Source organism: Apodemus sylvaticus, chromosome 16 (genome assembly GCF_947179515.1).
Source record: "Apodemus sylvaticus chromosome 16, mApoSyl1.1, whole genome shotgun sequence".
Classification (NCBI taxonomy): Eukaryota; Metazoa; Chordata; class Mammalia; order Rodentia; family Muridae; genus Apodemus; species Apodemus sylvaticus.
This window is the reverse complement of record NC_067487.1, coordinates 85,287,683-85,302,875: the sequence shown is the minus strand read 5'-3', so window position 1 is coordinate 85,302,875 and position 15,193 is coordinate 85,287,683. Positions and strand designations below refer to the sequence as shown.

At 38.0% G+C, this 15,193-nt stretch overlaps 1 protein-coding gene across 7 annotated transcripts in view; it reads left to right on the top strand.

The window, feature by feature from the left end:
- The window catches only part of Mctp1 (multiple C2 and transmembrane domain containing 1), a 658,641-nt gene that overhangs the window by 184,050 nt on the left and 459,398 nt on the right, over window positions 1-15,193 (top strand). The window contains exon 1 of one of the 7 annotated variants that reach the window (XM_052159584.1): window positions 3,861-4,063. The exons of the other annotated variants lie outside the window; for them this stretch is intronic. Within the exon in view, the coding sequence (XP_052015544.1) occupies window positions 4,007-4,063 (57 nt within the window). The 5' untranslated portion in view covers window positions 3,861-4,006. Of the gene's footprint in view, window positions 1-3,860; window positions 4,064-15,193 lie in introns of those variants that run through there. 7 annotated transcript variants of the gene reach the window in all.

The following is a 15,193-nucleotide window of genomic DNA, read 5'->3' as shown; positions in this document are numbered from 1 at the left end:
GGACATTACATGTTTTCTGGGGAATGGAGAGTCCATTTTGTTTAAGAGTGTAATCCCTGCCTGGCAGGTCAACCATGATCCAATAGATGACCCTACTACAAACTAGTGTACATGGGCAGCACAAGTTGAACTTCATGGAAATATATATACATACATACATACATACATACATACATACATATATATATATATATATATATATATTCCCACTCAAAGAATTCTCAAAGAATTATTATATTTAAAATATACTTATGTAAACCATACTATAGGTAAAGAATATATAAAAATGAAACTTAAAATATTGAAACATGAACCTGACAAATACGATTTCCTCAGTGACCTTTGTGTTGTGAGGATCTCTGTAGTGACTGAGACCCTGTGGTAGAGAGTTGTAATAAAGTTAAGATGTTAAGAAATGGGAAGAATGAAGGTTATTTCTTCCAAATAACAATCTGAAGATCTCTGAGGAAAGAAAACAAGAATGGTGCAATGATTTTTGTGCCCCCACCCTGTTGCAGAAAATATTAAAAAACATGCCTGCCAACTCTCCTCAGTGCTGGACTGTGCTCCTCCCCTCCTGCCGGCATGGGCTTCTTCTCCCTGAGCTGCTCTCCTCAGCTAGCCCCAGCTGCACCTGATTGCAGCATTTTCAGGTCTCGTTCCCTTGTCCCTGGAGCTGTTATTTCTTCCTCATCCATAAATCTATGTAACCAGTGATCCCACATGCCAGTAACTAACTAGAACCACCAACACACAATACCCAGTAACCCTGTAGAATCATGACTCTTAAAGCTAAATTAACCAATTTAGCTTTATGTATCAATAATATCACAATTTACAAGATACCATACAACAATATCAGAGCCAATTGATAATGATAAAAGCTTTATCCCAATATGTTTAACCTTGTGAAATCATAGTTACCTATGGCTGTTAAAACCATGCAGTATCAGGATCTTCTTCCTGTCCATCTGCCTCCATCTTGACTTTTTTTACTCTCCAAGACTCTCTCTGTCTCTGCAACTCTTAGCTCTGCCTCCCATTTCCCTGTCAAATCACAGGCCTCCCACTGCCCTAATGTGATTGGACAGGGAAAATCCTGCAACACCACCCACCCAATTTCTATGTTGAAACCCAAACTTCTATGGTGGTAGAGAATGAACGTTTAGGAAAAAAATAGCATTCAGAACAGGTCATAATGGCAGGATCATTGTAGTTGGATGAGTCACACTACAAGAAGAAAAGGAGAGATTGATAGATTTCTACCATGTATAGAAGTTCTAGTATATTATTGAATGGCAGGATGACCATAGGTAGCACTGTGTTCCCAAACACTTGGAAAATACATTTTGAAAGTTTTTTTGACATGAAGAAGTGATATGTTTCATCTGATAACACAATGACTTGCAAGTATAAAACCATCTCTCCTGGTGTGGAGGTTATCTTCTCAGGGAGTGTTCTTTTTGCTTTGTGGAAACTTTACTTTTATGAGATCCCAATTTTCAAATATTGGCCTTATTTCCTGAGTGTCTGGAGTCTATTCAGGGAGTCCTTGCCTATTTCTATATCTTGAAGCATTCTCGTTAATTTGTCCTCTGATAGTTTCAAGAGAATATTTCCTTTTGAATAGACAGAAGGGAGTAATATATAGGACAATGTATAGATTGAAAACAGACCCATGATATTTTTTTTCTCCGAGAAAATCTGAACCAAATTTGGCATAAAGTCAAGAGTTTAGGTGGAGGCAGGAGAATCTTCACAGCTTACATAGAAGATTTGAGCAATTAGAAGTGCTGTAAGAATAAAACAGAACAATATTTATATCAATGTGTCAACTCTACAAAAGTTCATTCCTTGCTCTTCACATGAGTCAAAAGGGAATCCAAACAAGCATGGTGGCACACACCTGCGATACCAGCACCCACAAGGCTGGGGGAGGAGATTTGAGTTGTAGGCTAATGTGGATTGTCTAATGAGTTCCTGGCCATCCTCGCCAACCCAGTAAGACTCTGCTACAAACAACACACAAACAGTGAGCATTGTGGCACATATCTGGAAACTCAGTCCTTAGAGGTGAGGATGATAGATAGTAACTTCCCAGTCTTGTCAAAACCACCCTGAGCTACAGGACACCCTGCTTCGAAAACAAACAAATCCTCCTCAATTGGACTTTTGAGCATTTTTGCTGTGTAAACTTTAATAGGGGAATGTCGTAGGTATCTAGAGAAGTAGAGCATGATATGTTGTGGATGTTCTCAAAGATATCTGAGTACTAGAACAAGCCTGCAAAGCAACCAAAGTGTTAAATTTTGTGTTAATTAGGAAAACAGTTGGTGCATTCAATTTAGAAAAAATTCACCAAATTGCTTTATGTGCAATTTTATTAATTCTAACCCAAGTAATACTAATATAAGAGATATTATTATGGAGGCTGAACTGTTTTTGTATTTAATTAATCCAAGCCACATTTTATGAAGCCAGTAAAATTGCTTACAGAAGGCCAACAGAAAAAAATCAAAGACATTGGCCAATGTGGACAGACACACTGCAGAGTCTAATGTAACCAGCTGTCTGTTTCTGTCTCTCTGTGCTGTTACTCCCTCTGTTATAACTTTGGCACACCCTTTATCCAGATGGAAAAATCAGAGAAAACATAAACTGGGGCTCATAAAAAATGGGGACTGGGCCAGAGAAGAGCTCTTTGATTTATGATATATTGTTTTGAAAAATAAGAAAGGAGGGTCCATTTAAGGTGAGTATTATGTTGTAATATATGTAAGTGAAAATATTAAGTTACTTTTTAAAGTAACATGTATTCTTAAGTTATCTATAGAATACATGGATTCATTTTTATTTTATATGACTTATTCAATAGATAAAAAACTGAGCACATGGATTGGATCCCTCCCAGTGTCCCTAGCGTTTCCATTAAATCTCTTTTCTAGACCTAGCTACTGTTCATAATTGATTGAAGTCCTGTAGACACACCATGTCTATGAATTTGCATATGAATTTGTCTCATACCTGAGATGATACATTTTGCTGTAGCTTTCTGATTTCATTTAACACTTAAAGGAGCTTTGCCTAGAGTGTATTTATAGAGCCTAATTATTATTAAGAACAAAATAAGTACATACTATTTCTTAGTATACAGTATTACTGAGATTAGCTCCTTACTAATGTAACCATTTCACTGTTCATGACCCATGGAAAAGCTTTTCGTATTACAGACAAGTTCACCATGAATATTCTAGTATGTTCATCTTTGCAGTAGAGAGAGAACATGACTTAATGCATGACAAGATCTGAGAAATGTGGTGATGGTTGTGGTGGCTGTGATTGTGATGTTGTGGTTGTAGTGGTTGTGATGTTTTATATTATATACATAAATATATGTATATATTTGTATATGTGTAAATATGTGTATTTATGTATAAGCATATATACATATTTAAAATTTTTAAGAATACACACACACAATCACACACACAATCACACACACACACACAAAACATCTTTGGGAAATGTCAAGTTCACACATTTTTAATAATATTATAAAGTTCACAGCAAAGAGCCAACAAATATTTTCTTTTTACCATGTGTGATATGATTCTCATTTTTAACTGTGGCTTTTGACATGGAGAAGAGGTTGAATACAAAAGGTAAATAAAGATAAATGTAGTTTATAAGAATTTTAGGTCCCCAGAAATGATGTTTGTTATGTAATTTGTACTAACAGTTTGCAAAGAGGAACTCTCCCCTTAGTAATGTGAGACTTGAGTCATATCCTGTAAGTCTGAAGCAATGGGTGGTATTTAAACCTCACTGGTCCCTCCCACTTTCACTCTAAGTCTCTGCAGTTCAGAGCAGCAAGTGCTCAGTGCTGAGAGGCCGTTGCTCTCCCCTGGAGGTGAACAGACACTCACACTGTGTTTTGCAAATAAAGCCAAGTCTGGAGACGCAGCTTGCACAGGGTGAAAGATGATTTGTTCATTTCTCAAGCACTATGCTAGATAGCTACAGGCTGAAAAGTCTCTGCAATTTACCACTCATTTGTCATAAGGTAAGTGCTAGGTTTGGATTTATTCTTTGGATTGTAGCAGGTTTAAATGCATGTGGCAGTTCCAGGATTGTGCCTCAGAAAATGTCCTCTCCCTGAGTACTGAGTTTATGAGTCTGCTGTTTGTATTTTGGACTTAGAATTCCTATGGAAGACCTAATTTAAGAGATCAGATCTCTTGGAATTTGTTTATGAAAAACACAGAACCTTGGAAATGTCGAGAATGCATTAGCTTTACATTGCTTTAGATAGTTTTTTAAGAATTATTTATTTCAGGACATCAGTTTGGGGGTATTTTTTCATTTTGTTATCATATGGTTTCTATTAAAGGTTATATCTAATTAATATTCAAATAATAAAGGTTTGCATTCTTTCCTAAATGATTATGGTTCTTCACTGGCATAAAAAAGACGGTCTCAGTAACTGAAAAGTGAAATGTGGAAAGGTAGCAAAAGTCCTGTCACGTGTGGACTGAGGCCTGAGTGAGAGGCTATGGACTTAGGAACTTCAGGTTAAGCTGTTTTAAAATGTATGTGAGCTTGTTTACCACAGCCTACTTTCTCAGTTGCTGTAAGACAGTCATGATACAGGTTGGAACATAGAGAAATCTGTGTAGAAAATGACTGACAGCTTTGTTTGCTAATTTGTTTAAGGTAAAAGGTTGGGATTAAAGATAACTGAATCAAAAACTGACATCAAATGTAGAATTTAGGGCAGGTGTCGAGTCATCTAACTTCAGATGCTCATTTTTAAAGCTGTTAACTTCATTTGATATGGAAGAAGTAGCTAATTTGATTTTGAGAGCTCTAGCTATGAATTTCTAGGATAATAATGAGTTGACTTTTTAATGTACTTATGACAGTTGGTATTATAAATGCTTTCTTCCTAATTGACTCACTGTCATGCTTAGAAATGCTTCATTTCTGTTCAAATTCATATACACTATAAAACTGCTAGATTCTAACTAAAACATAGAGATTACTTTTCATGAGAAATATTGTCAATAATTAATATTTTTGCAAAGGTCAAAGGGTTAATGAGTTGATGGAAGGAAAATGGGTTTTCCTTTTCTTTAGTGGTTGAATTAAATTTATTTTAACTTTCAAGCCTATTTGAAGACGTACTCTGTACTTGAGAAGAAAAGCCCTATTAGAAAATGATACTACTATAAGAGCATTTGTGACATTAAATAGTGGAGGGGGGAAGCAAAACCACATATTCTCAAATCATGATACATGTGATAAATAGAATATTTTAGTGCTAGAATATACATTATACTGTTTTTTTTTTAAAACGTGGGCAAGGAGGGAGATATTCTGGTTTATCAATCACTATGCTGGAGGCAATTCAAATAAAGGAGTATAACAAAATACACTGCATTAAAGCAAAAGAATGTCTAATTGTGCTTTGCCTTGCTTCTGGGTTCTCATTGTGGATTACAGTGGCCAAACAAATTCTTGGCATGAATGGGAACTCAGTCTGATTCGATGTTATCAGATCCAGAGTTTATAATATGTTATTTCCAGCAGGGTTTAACAGCTCATACCATTGCCTGATGTGGCTGACTACAGGCGGAGGCACAGTGGCTCCGCTTATCCCTTCTCATGCCCCCATTCTTTGGCTGTTTTCCTGGTTCCCTTCCTCTGCAGAGTGGTGGTCCTGTGGTATGAATGGCAAACATAAATAAGATAATATTTAATTTCTCAACCCACATGTTGATTTAGTTGAAGAAATGGGTGAAAAAAATAAGCCTGAAAGAACCTGCAGGGTTCAGGCATGAGGAAGTGTTAGATCTCAGAGACAAGCCATCTATGCATTGCTAAGGGGTTGTTTCTGCATTTTACTAAAGTAGAGGAGTTTGCCATGTCAAAGATAGTCAGCACTTTTCTTAAAATTCAGTTTGTTTCTTTTTAGGAATGAGGTTCTCATTTCTTTCCAATTTGTAAATTAATTTTTCTTGCTAATATACAAATTTTATAAAATGTTTTGTGAAGTTAGGCTCCAGAAAATAAAGAACCCCCAATTTTAAGTCCCAATGGCTTTTCAAATTTCAAATAACACAAGAAAAGTCATTCTCAAAACAATGTTTATCAAGTGTCAATTAACTGTTTTCTACTAAAATCAATATATGCTTTGTCTCTACTAGAAACTAAGTCATTATATACAAAGCATGCTTTTCTTCTCTTATTTTTTTCTTTTAATAAGACCTTGAGATATTTTTTAATAAAGAACCAAAGCACAGGAAAAAATTATAGCATGGTTCTTCTGATTCCGGAAAATTATATCCTTATAGATGACACATTGGATTCTACTGTTTCTGCTGAATTCTGTTGACAAACAAAGGCAGCATCCATGGTGTGAAACATGAGTAACAATCTCCAGCATCTCACCCTGACCGTAGTTATGGTCACATGGAGATGCTTAAGTCCACTCACATACTATCAGCGAAGGGATGTGCAGTCATGTTTACCATGCTTAACCAGTGTTACCATGTGGTTTAGCTTTTAAAATTGTGGCTGATGCAGTAGTCCATTTGCTGCCTTTGTTGAAAATGACTCCAAAAAGATAATTTATCCAACTTCAATGTCTTGCCTTTGAAAAAAGAGACAAAGAATACTCCCAATAATAAACAAACAAACAAGTCAATAAACTTCCAACCACATCTGCTAGAATGGATAAGTTTATATGTATGGGTCTCTACTCTTATTAAGGTCAATGGCAGGAGGAAAATATGGCTTTCATATTTATAGAAGTTAGTGTTGTCATTGTACCAGGGAATCCAACAAACATTTTAAAAAGAAAATTTAGCTTTAAAAGTCTGTTGATAAGATTAGAAAGCATTTCCTTAAAATTTTTCTTTAAAGGTTATTTGATGTTTCTAAGAATTCAAAACATAAATACCATTTCTTTTCATAAAAAATGTAACTATATGACAAGCATGAGTTACTCTGATGGACTGGCCAGCAATGTCCCAGCTTTCGCAAGTGGATGGAATTGATTGTGATGCTATCATATGAATATAGCCTAGCAGTGGTTTGCAACCAAGTTCATGTTTACATTGATTTCAAAATCTGTGTGAAGGAGCAGCTATGTGGCTAGGAGAGGAAGGAAAACAATTGACATGAGGTAAGAACCTTTGTCTGGGATCTAGGGAAGGAGACCTCAAATGGAGGAGGACAGAAAGGAGTCAGTACTTGTTTGCAAGGTTGGCACCCTCTTGTGACATATATGGACAGTGAAGTCCATATATTCTTCACCTTTGAGCAGATAGGACCCACCAGGTATCCCTCCACCCTGACCCACCAAGTCTCTGTGACATACAGGCATATCCTTTCCTACTACTGCCAGACAAGGCAGCCCAGCTAGAAGAACAGATCCCATGTGCAGGCAGCAGCTTTTGGGAAAGCCCCAAGTCCTTATATTTTTACAATTTATTTTCTCACATTTGTTGACTATAGGTGTTTACAAAATATTGGTTAGTGAACTCCAGTGAACTCCAAGGTCAGTGAAGCAGTTTGATCCTAATGGAAGGGCTCACAGACCTCTTTGTTATAAGCACCAAGCAATATATTGAACGTGTATTTGCTATAAGCCCAAATAAATTCTGGAGATCCCCTGCTGAGCTTTAATCCCATCTTAATTTAGTAGAGATACACAAATTAGGCATTGATGTCCCTTTGCTGGAGTCATTACAGTAGTGGGAAGGCATTAGTAATATTTACCCATGGTATTTTACTGGGCACTGAACACAGCCAGGCAAGCTCTAAAATGTTTCTTTTGAAGGTGATGATAAGGCTGATCATGATGAAGCCTTTTACTCATTGACCAGTTTATTCTTATAACTTCCAAATAATCATGGACACTATTATAATTTTACTCCCCTTTTACAACTAGGAAAGGTGTACAAATAGAGTCACTTGTCCCTAATATCATACAAAGGATGGAACCGAGTGTGAGTAGTCAGAATTCAGAGCAAGATGGCAGCCCAACTGTCTTGATGTCAGGAATTTGAATTGAGTGCTAGAAAATGATACAGAGATGCAAAGGGAATAAATAATGTTGATATATCTACTCATGTTTGTAATGTGCACAGCTTCCTTCTAAGTGACAGTGCATCATAGGCAGGGATAGGTTGAAGTCATTTGGGAAGTAATGCAAGATGTGGTTAGCATTGGTATAAATATTCTAGGAACTAGCAAAAGTAATCCATTCTTCTAAGTGATATGAAAATCTTTTTTGTTGTTGTGTTTTTAGGTGGGGGATTGCCAGAAACAGTGGTATACATTTAAGTCACCTAATAAGCTGGTTTTGGACTTTGAGAGAAAATCCCTGGTGCGTCTACATTTGAGCACATACTCCTGATCCTTTCAGTGAGTGCTGGAATGGCATTGTCCAGGGCCTTTTTGCAGTTCTGTCTGTCTATCTGTGTGGCACAGAAAGTGCAAACCATGATTCAAAGTATTAGAAGGCCCTACAAACAAAAGCAGTTTGAGGAACAATATTAAAAATCATTTTCAGTGACTGGCAAAAACATATTTGTTTCAAAATCTGAGAGCAGAAGCCTCTCTGCGACAACCATCTCGCTAGAGTGCTCAGATTTACTTGGCACGACAGAACACTTTCCAAAATGATGGCGGTGACTCAGGGCTCGAGCCAGGAAATTGTGCAGGTTTCAGAGAGAGTATTATAAGACTTATTACTTCAAGTTCTCCAAGGGATAGGGGAAAATAAATTTTTTCCTATAAAAATATTTGATCAAGCAGAACTAAATAGGTTCAAATGTAGACAATGGAGACGACTCTATTGGGAAAATTGCATATTTGGCATTCAGCCAAGCAAGCATTATAAACAAAAAGAAAAAAGAAATCATCTCAATCAGCTTGTAATCACTGGATGGGGTTTCTTTTCCTTGGTTATAAACAAAACATTACACAGTTACTTTGGGGAGACATTCCCTTCTGTGGTGTGTAAGTACTTCATAATACGGAAGTGCATTTGTTTCCTGTGGCTTGTTGTTCTCTGGAAATAATGTCTCTATCTTAGAAACAGTGTGTTACTTTCAGTTGAATAAAGTTCTATTATATATATGCATCACATTTTCATCATCCACGTGTCTGTTGATGGAAATCCAGAATGCTTCTATTTCTTAGGCTTTATGACTGTTGTGACAGTCTATAGGGATATGCAGGGCTCTCTTCATGGTGTAGGATGTGGGTTTTAGATAGGGTTTACCCTACCATGGTATAGCTGAGTCATATGGTCATTTCTATCTTTAGCTTGTTCAGAGCCCTTCATGCTGATTTCCACAGTGAATTCATCAGTTTACAACCCCACCAGCAGTAGATGATTCTTTCTCATTACCTTCATCCACACCCTTGTTTGTTTGGGGGTTTAGTCATTCTGACTAGGGAAAGATGGAATCTCAAAGTAGTTTTAATTTGAATTTCCCTGATAGCTAAAGATGCTGAACACGTTTAAAAATATTTGGTGCTCATTTTGTGCTTGTTTGGAGACAAGTCTGTTCAGTGTATTAGCCTACTGATTAGTAGAAAGAATAGGGGGATGTTCAACTATGCAATTCTTATATATCTTCTAGCTATTTGGTTTAGAACTGAAAAGTAGCTCAAACTCAGGAAGATTGATAGGTTTTGTCATATGCAGAAGATCTTAGATTTTTAACTTCTATGTGCAGCTATTGCATGTGGGTGTGAGTGTAGCATGGGTCATGAGACTAGAAAGGGAACCATGAGATATGCAAGAGGGAAGGGGGAGTAAAATCAAACTGATAGACGCCTGTAGCACAGAGGCAGCAGGGAAGCTGCCGGAGAGGACGTGACCAGCAGGAACAGGGCAAAAGGACAGAGTGGAGAAGGAAGAACGACAGACAAAAAGTATGAAGCTGCCAGAGTGAAGCTTATTGCTTCCTGTAGCAATTGCAAAAAGCTAAGAAAAGCAAAACTTTGAAGAAAGAAGAGAGAATAAGAGAAACGAAGGGCAGGAGAGGATTCTAACTGAAGACAGGCAACTTTCTGGCTCCCAGGAAAGCTGGCTTCAGGTTCAGGCTTGGCTCCACATCCCTAATCAGATAGTCCCTCTCAAAAGTTTCCTTGTTCCTTTTTCCATGGGAAACAGTGTTTCTCATACTGTATCCATTAATTTTGCACAATTTTGAGAAAGTTTACAAAAGATTTTTAACTGCAGTTTTATGCACAAAAATATGAAAAATTTAAATAGAAGTCATGCTGGCATATGCCTGTAATAAGAGCACATAAGAGGTGGCACAGAAGGGCTAGTTCAAGGACAACTCTGGCTACATTGGGAGAATAAGGCCAGGCTAGGCTACATGAGACCTTGTTCCAAAATTTAAAAAGTAAAATAAAAAGGAGAAGAAAAAGAAGAGGACATTAATGAAGGAAAAACAGAAATCCAAGTATCAGTTTTATTTTAAAATAACCCATAAAAAAGTGATTCCACATATTAAACCAGCCATAACATTTCCATAATATTTTACTTGACTCAAATAGTGAGCAATGCATATTCACAAAATTTTGAATTAAAAAATGAAAAGTGCCTTGGAGCAATGCTAGCCATGTTTTCTCATATTGCAAGTGAAGAAAATTTGCTGCAGGCCATTTAAATGAGTTTCTTAAGGCTGTGCATCCAACTTCCCAGAGCATAACAGAATACAGCCAGTTCCCCTGAGCATAGCTGAACACAGCCAGCTCCCCCGAACACTGCTGAACACAGGATTCTCAGCTGCTCCTTCTGATTTCTTTGCCCTGTCAGTTATCAAGAACGGCATCGTCTAATTTACCATTTAAGTGGCGCTTCAGAGTTTCACTTTTTACTTCAGTCTTAATCGTCCACTCCTCGCAGCAACTTTCTTTTAACCCATAAATAATTATTTTGGTTTTTTTTGGGGGGGGGAAGAATATATATTTTTAAAAGATTTACTTGCTTTAATTTTATGTGTATGAGTGTTTTTATTTGCACCATTTTGCCTGGAACCTGAAAATTCTAGAGCAGGACATCAGATCCTCTGTAACTAGAGTTTCAGAGGGTTGTACAGTGCTGAGATGAGGGTGCTAGGAATAGAATCTGGGTCCTTTGCAAGAGCAACAAGTGAGGCATCTCTCCAGCCCTGGTAAAAATATATGTCACATTCCACATAGAAATACTTTCTCATACCTAAAAGTATGTCATTGCTTTATTTACTTAGTACTATGGAAACATTTTTCATCAAAAGAGTTCATGTTTAACCAATCTCTTATATTAAAGACTTCTTATACTTTCTTAGCTTTCCCAATTCTTCATATCCTAAAATTCAATGTGCATTCAAATCAACAGAAAAGTTCATAAATGCTAAAGTTCTGTTAGTAAACAATACATACTCAACACTTCCTGTTACCTCAACAAATGACCGGCAGCCAGGGTTAGGCAATGCCCTGTAGTAATCAACCACAATTATGGAGGAAGTGGCAACAATTCATCAGCCACTGTCACTGCTGTGACTCTGTCTCCACCTAGGCTGCAGCACTTCAAGGAACAGATCCTCTGTGGTTCTGAGTGGACCGTGTCACGATATTCCTCACAGAGCAATTGTTCAGCTTGTATCACTATACAAGTTACCCCGTGCGCCTGTCTCATTCAGCCTCCATGTGCTCCGGCCTGTTCCTCCGGGGTTCGGGCCGTGAGTAGAGATCCAGGACACACATTTTTAGGAAAGCACTCAGGGCGTACACTTTGTTATCTTGTGGCCCGGCAAGACTGACGTCTTCTCATTAACTAGAGGAAAGCATTCGACGGTGAGCGTAGCCATTTAAGAAGATACGAGAAGAGAAAGGTTTCTACAGGAGGCCTCACAAAGCACTACTTGCAGTAGATGTTTCCACTCAGCAATCAGGGAAAGAATTGTATGTATACTGCAGAGGTGCGGGAGGATTGGGGGGAGAAGGAGAAACAATATGACGCTTTGCCTGAATGCCCTGAGCCTTAAAGTATCAGCATCAATGAAAGTTAAACCTTGAGTCCTCGAGTCTGGATGACGTGAAAACAAATGCCCGAGGAACCCGAGGGTGAACTGGCAAGGAACAGCTTTGCCCTGATCCTAGAAGTGGAGGTGCTTTAGAGAGAATCAACATGGTCTTTAGGAAAATGAAGAGGATCAGCTCTAGAAGTAGTCTAGACTGGTGGGAAAAGGCTGTGTCTGACCCCTCAGAGTGGGATTAATAGGAAGAGAAATCAGTGTGGCATGGGCATTAGTACAATTCACATCCTCAACTAGAAGAACTGGGCTTAAATCCAGACATACCTGAGGATGTAACTAAATGTTAGATGCCCTGGGGGGATCTCCAGTGCAACAGGAAAAAAAAGTTCACGCATACTATGTGACCTTGAGTAATCATGTTTTGCTGTGTTGTTTTGTTTGTTTGTTTTATATTAGCTGTGTCTACAAAAGTGAGAGTGCAAATCTTCTCTGTGGAATAAACAACGGGATGTAATCTCAATATCTGTACTCAACTCTGCCCATGATCATAATTCACGCATGCAGTACTCTAGCAGTTTGTGGTGCCATCAATTCATGTAAGACAGTCAGGAAAAGAAAAAAAAAGCTTGCAGTATGCAGGGAAAATCTGACTAGCAGAGTGATTTGCTGGAATCTTGCTTACAGGATCCTGTTTGTATTTCCTCGATCTTCTGTGATTGCTTTCCTGAGTGTTTATCCAGCTAAGTTAATACGGTAGGACGTGGTGTTCAGCAGAACTAACAGGATGCTGCTTAATACTGCTTTTGCCAGGAAGTAGGGACAGCTTGGATGGTTTACTCGTGGATGGGAAGCATGAGTCCAGAAGTAAAGCATCAATCTGCTGACTGATCTGTCAGTAAACACACACACACACACACACACACATACACACATACACACACACACACAGAGAGAGAGAGAGAGACAGAGAGAGAGACAGAGAGAGAGAGAGAGAACTATAATGAATGAATTCATATTAACATCTCGGATTTATTGACATTTCTCTAGTTTTCTAGCATGTGAATTATAGAAACGGGTACAAATAGAATGACTTTCTACCTTATCAGTTTCTCAGAAGCCCAGCAGAGGAGTAAAATATATAACCTCACCTCTGTGATTGCCAGATTTTAATAAAACTATAGTCAGTGTTTTTGGCTTATCTAAGAAAAGCTCATTTGCATGGTCGTGGTGACGTCATTCTGCCATCCTGGATTTAGAAATACTAGTCTGTATTGGCCACATTTCCAGAGAGCAAAGCACTTGTCCACGATGCCTATGCCTCACATGCACGCCCCCTTTTCAGGTTTTTGCCTCCTGGTATTCAAGGGTGCAGAAATGTTTACTCAAGAACTTATGTGCTAGAACATATGTGACCACAGGTAGAACATAGTACATCCTCAAAAATAACAAAATATAGGGTAGACAATAATGGTCTGAAAATTGCTGAGGTATGCAAAGACAAAGAACTGTTATTCTGCAAAAAGAATCAGCATGCAGCATAAAGTGGTATTTAGAAGGATTAGGTAATCTAAACTTTCATTGGTGGGTGATAGGGGGTCACAAGTGGTCAGAAGTCTACATTCCTATGTCATGAATGTTTAACCATAGGAAGAGAGCCCAGGACAGATGGCCCATTCTCAGATAAGAGAGTTCTTGATTTTTGTGATTATCCCCGGCAGTTCTTTGAGATGGGCTTTTATGATCTTGTTCTGGATTTTATGCTCTGTCTTATGGCCTAATCTCTGGGACTTATGGTCTGTTCCTGGAACTGGTGATTTATGGCTTTTCCCCCACACTCAAAACAGGCCTGGTCTTTATATAGAGGACCTTATATTGTCCTTTCAACACATAACGAGATAGAAGACAACCCAGGATATGATAGAGAAGCTAGTGGTCAGCTTCAGAGAAGTCTTCCAAAAGAAAGCACCTTTAAGATTTTATTAAGAAATATGTCGAGTTAACTTTGGTTTACACATTATTTGGGAATTAGTTAAAAAAAAGAAAAAGTTAATGAAATGGATGTGATATATCTAGCTAGCACAGTGCCTATCACAGAAGGTGCAATGACTAGGGTTATTAGCCTGTGAGACTGCAGCCCACAGTCTGACTCTGCCTTGGGGAGGTATAGGCTCAGCTGAGGTAAGCTGAGGACCACCTTGACTCTCCACCTTTCTGGTTGGCTCTCAGTGTTCTCTGTGCATGGATTTCTGTTTCATACAGTATTACTCAACAAAGATGCATCCCTTGCCCTCTCCTCTCTTGTGTTCTAGCCCCCCTTTGTTTGGTTCTGGTTCCCTACTTCCATTGAGAGTGTATACATTCATCTGGATTTCCAGCCCAACAAGCTTTCTCTTGCAAAGGACATTCTTGTCTCCCCAGTGATTGTTCAGACATTGCTTTGTTCTTTCCCTGGGTATCTTAACTAGTCTGGCCTTGCTCACACAGTCCCCAGCTAAGACTAAAATGAGTTTTATCATAGAATGAGTTGGGTAGTATTTCTTCTGTTTCTATTTTGTGGAATAGTTTGAAGAGTATTGGTGTTAGGTCTCCTTTGAAGGTCTGATAGAATTCTAGACTAAAACCATCTGGTTCTGTGCTTTTTTGGTTGGGAGACTGTCAATGACCACTTCTTTAGAGGTTATGGGACCATTTAGATGCTCTATCTGATCCTGATTTAACTTTGGTATTTGGTATCTGTCTAGAGATTTGCCCGAGATATTCCAGTTGTGTTGAGAATATGCTTTTGTAGTACTATCTGTTGATTTTTTGAATTTCCTCAGTTTCTGTTGTTATTTCTCCCTTTTCATTTCTGATTTTGTTAATTTTGATACTGTCTCTGTGCCTTCTGGTTAGTCTGGCTAAGGGTTTATCTATCTTGTTGATTTTCTCAACCAGCTCCTATTTTTTGTTTGTTTGTTTGTTTTGATTCTTTTTATTTATTTATTTATTTATTTATTTATTTTGATTTTTTATTTCATTCGATATATTTTTTATATACATTTCAAATGATTTCCCCTTTTCTGGTCCCCCACTCCCCAAAAGTCACATAAGCCCCCTTCCCTCCCCCTATTATCCCATCCACCCCTTCCCACTTTCCTGTTCTGGTT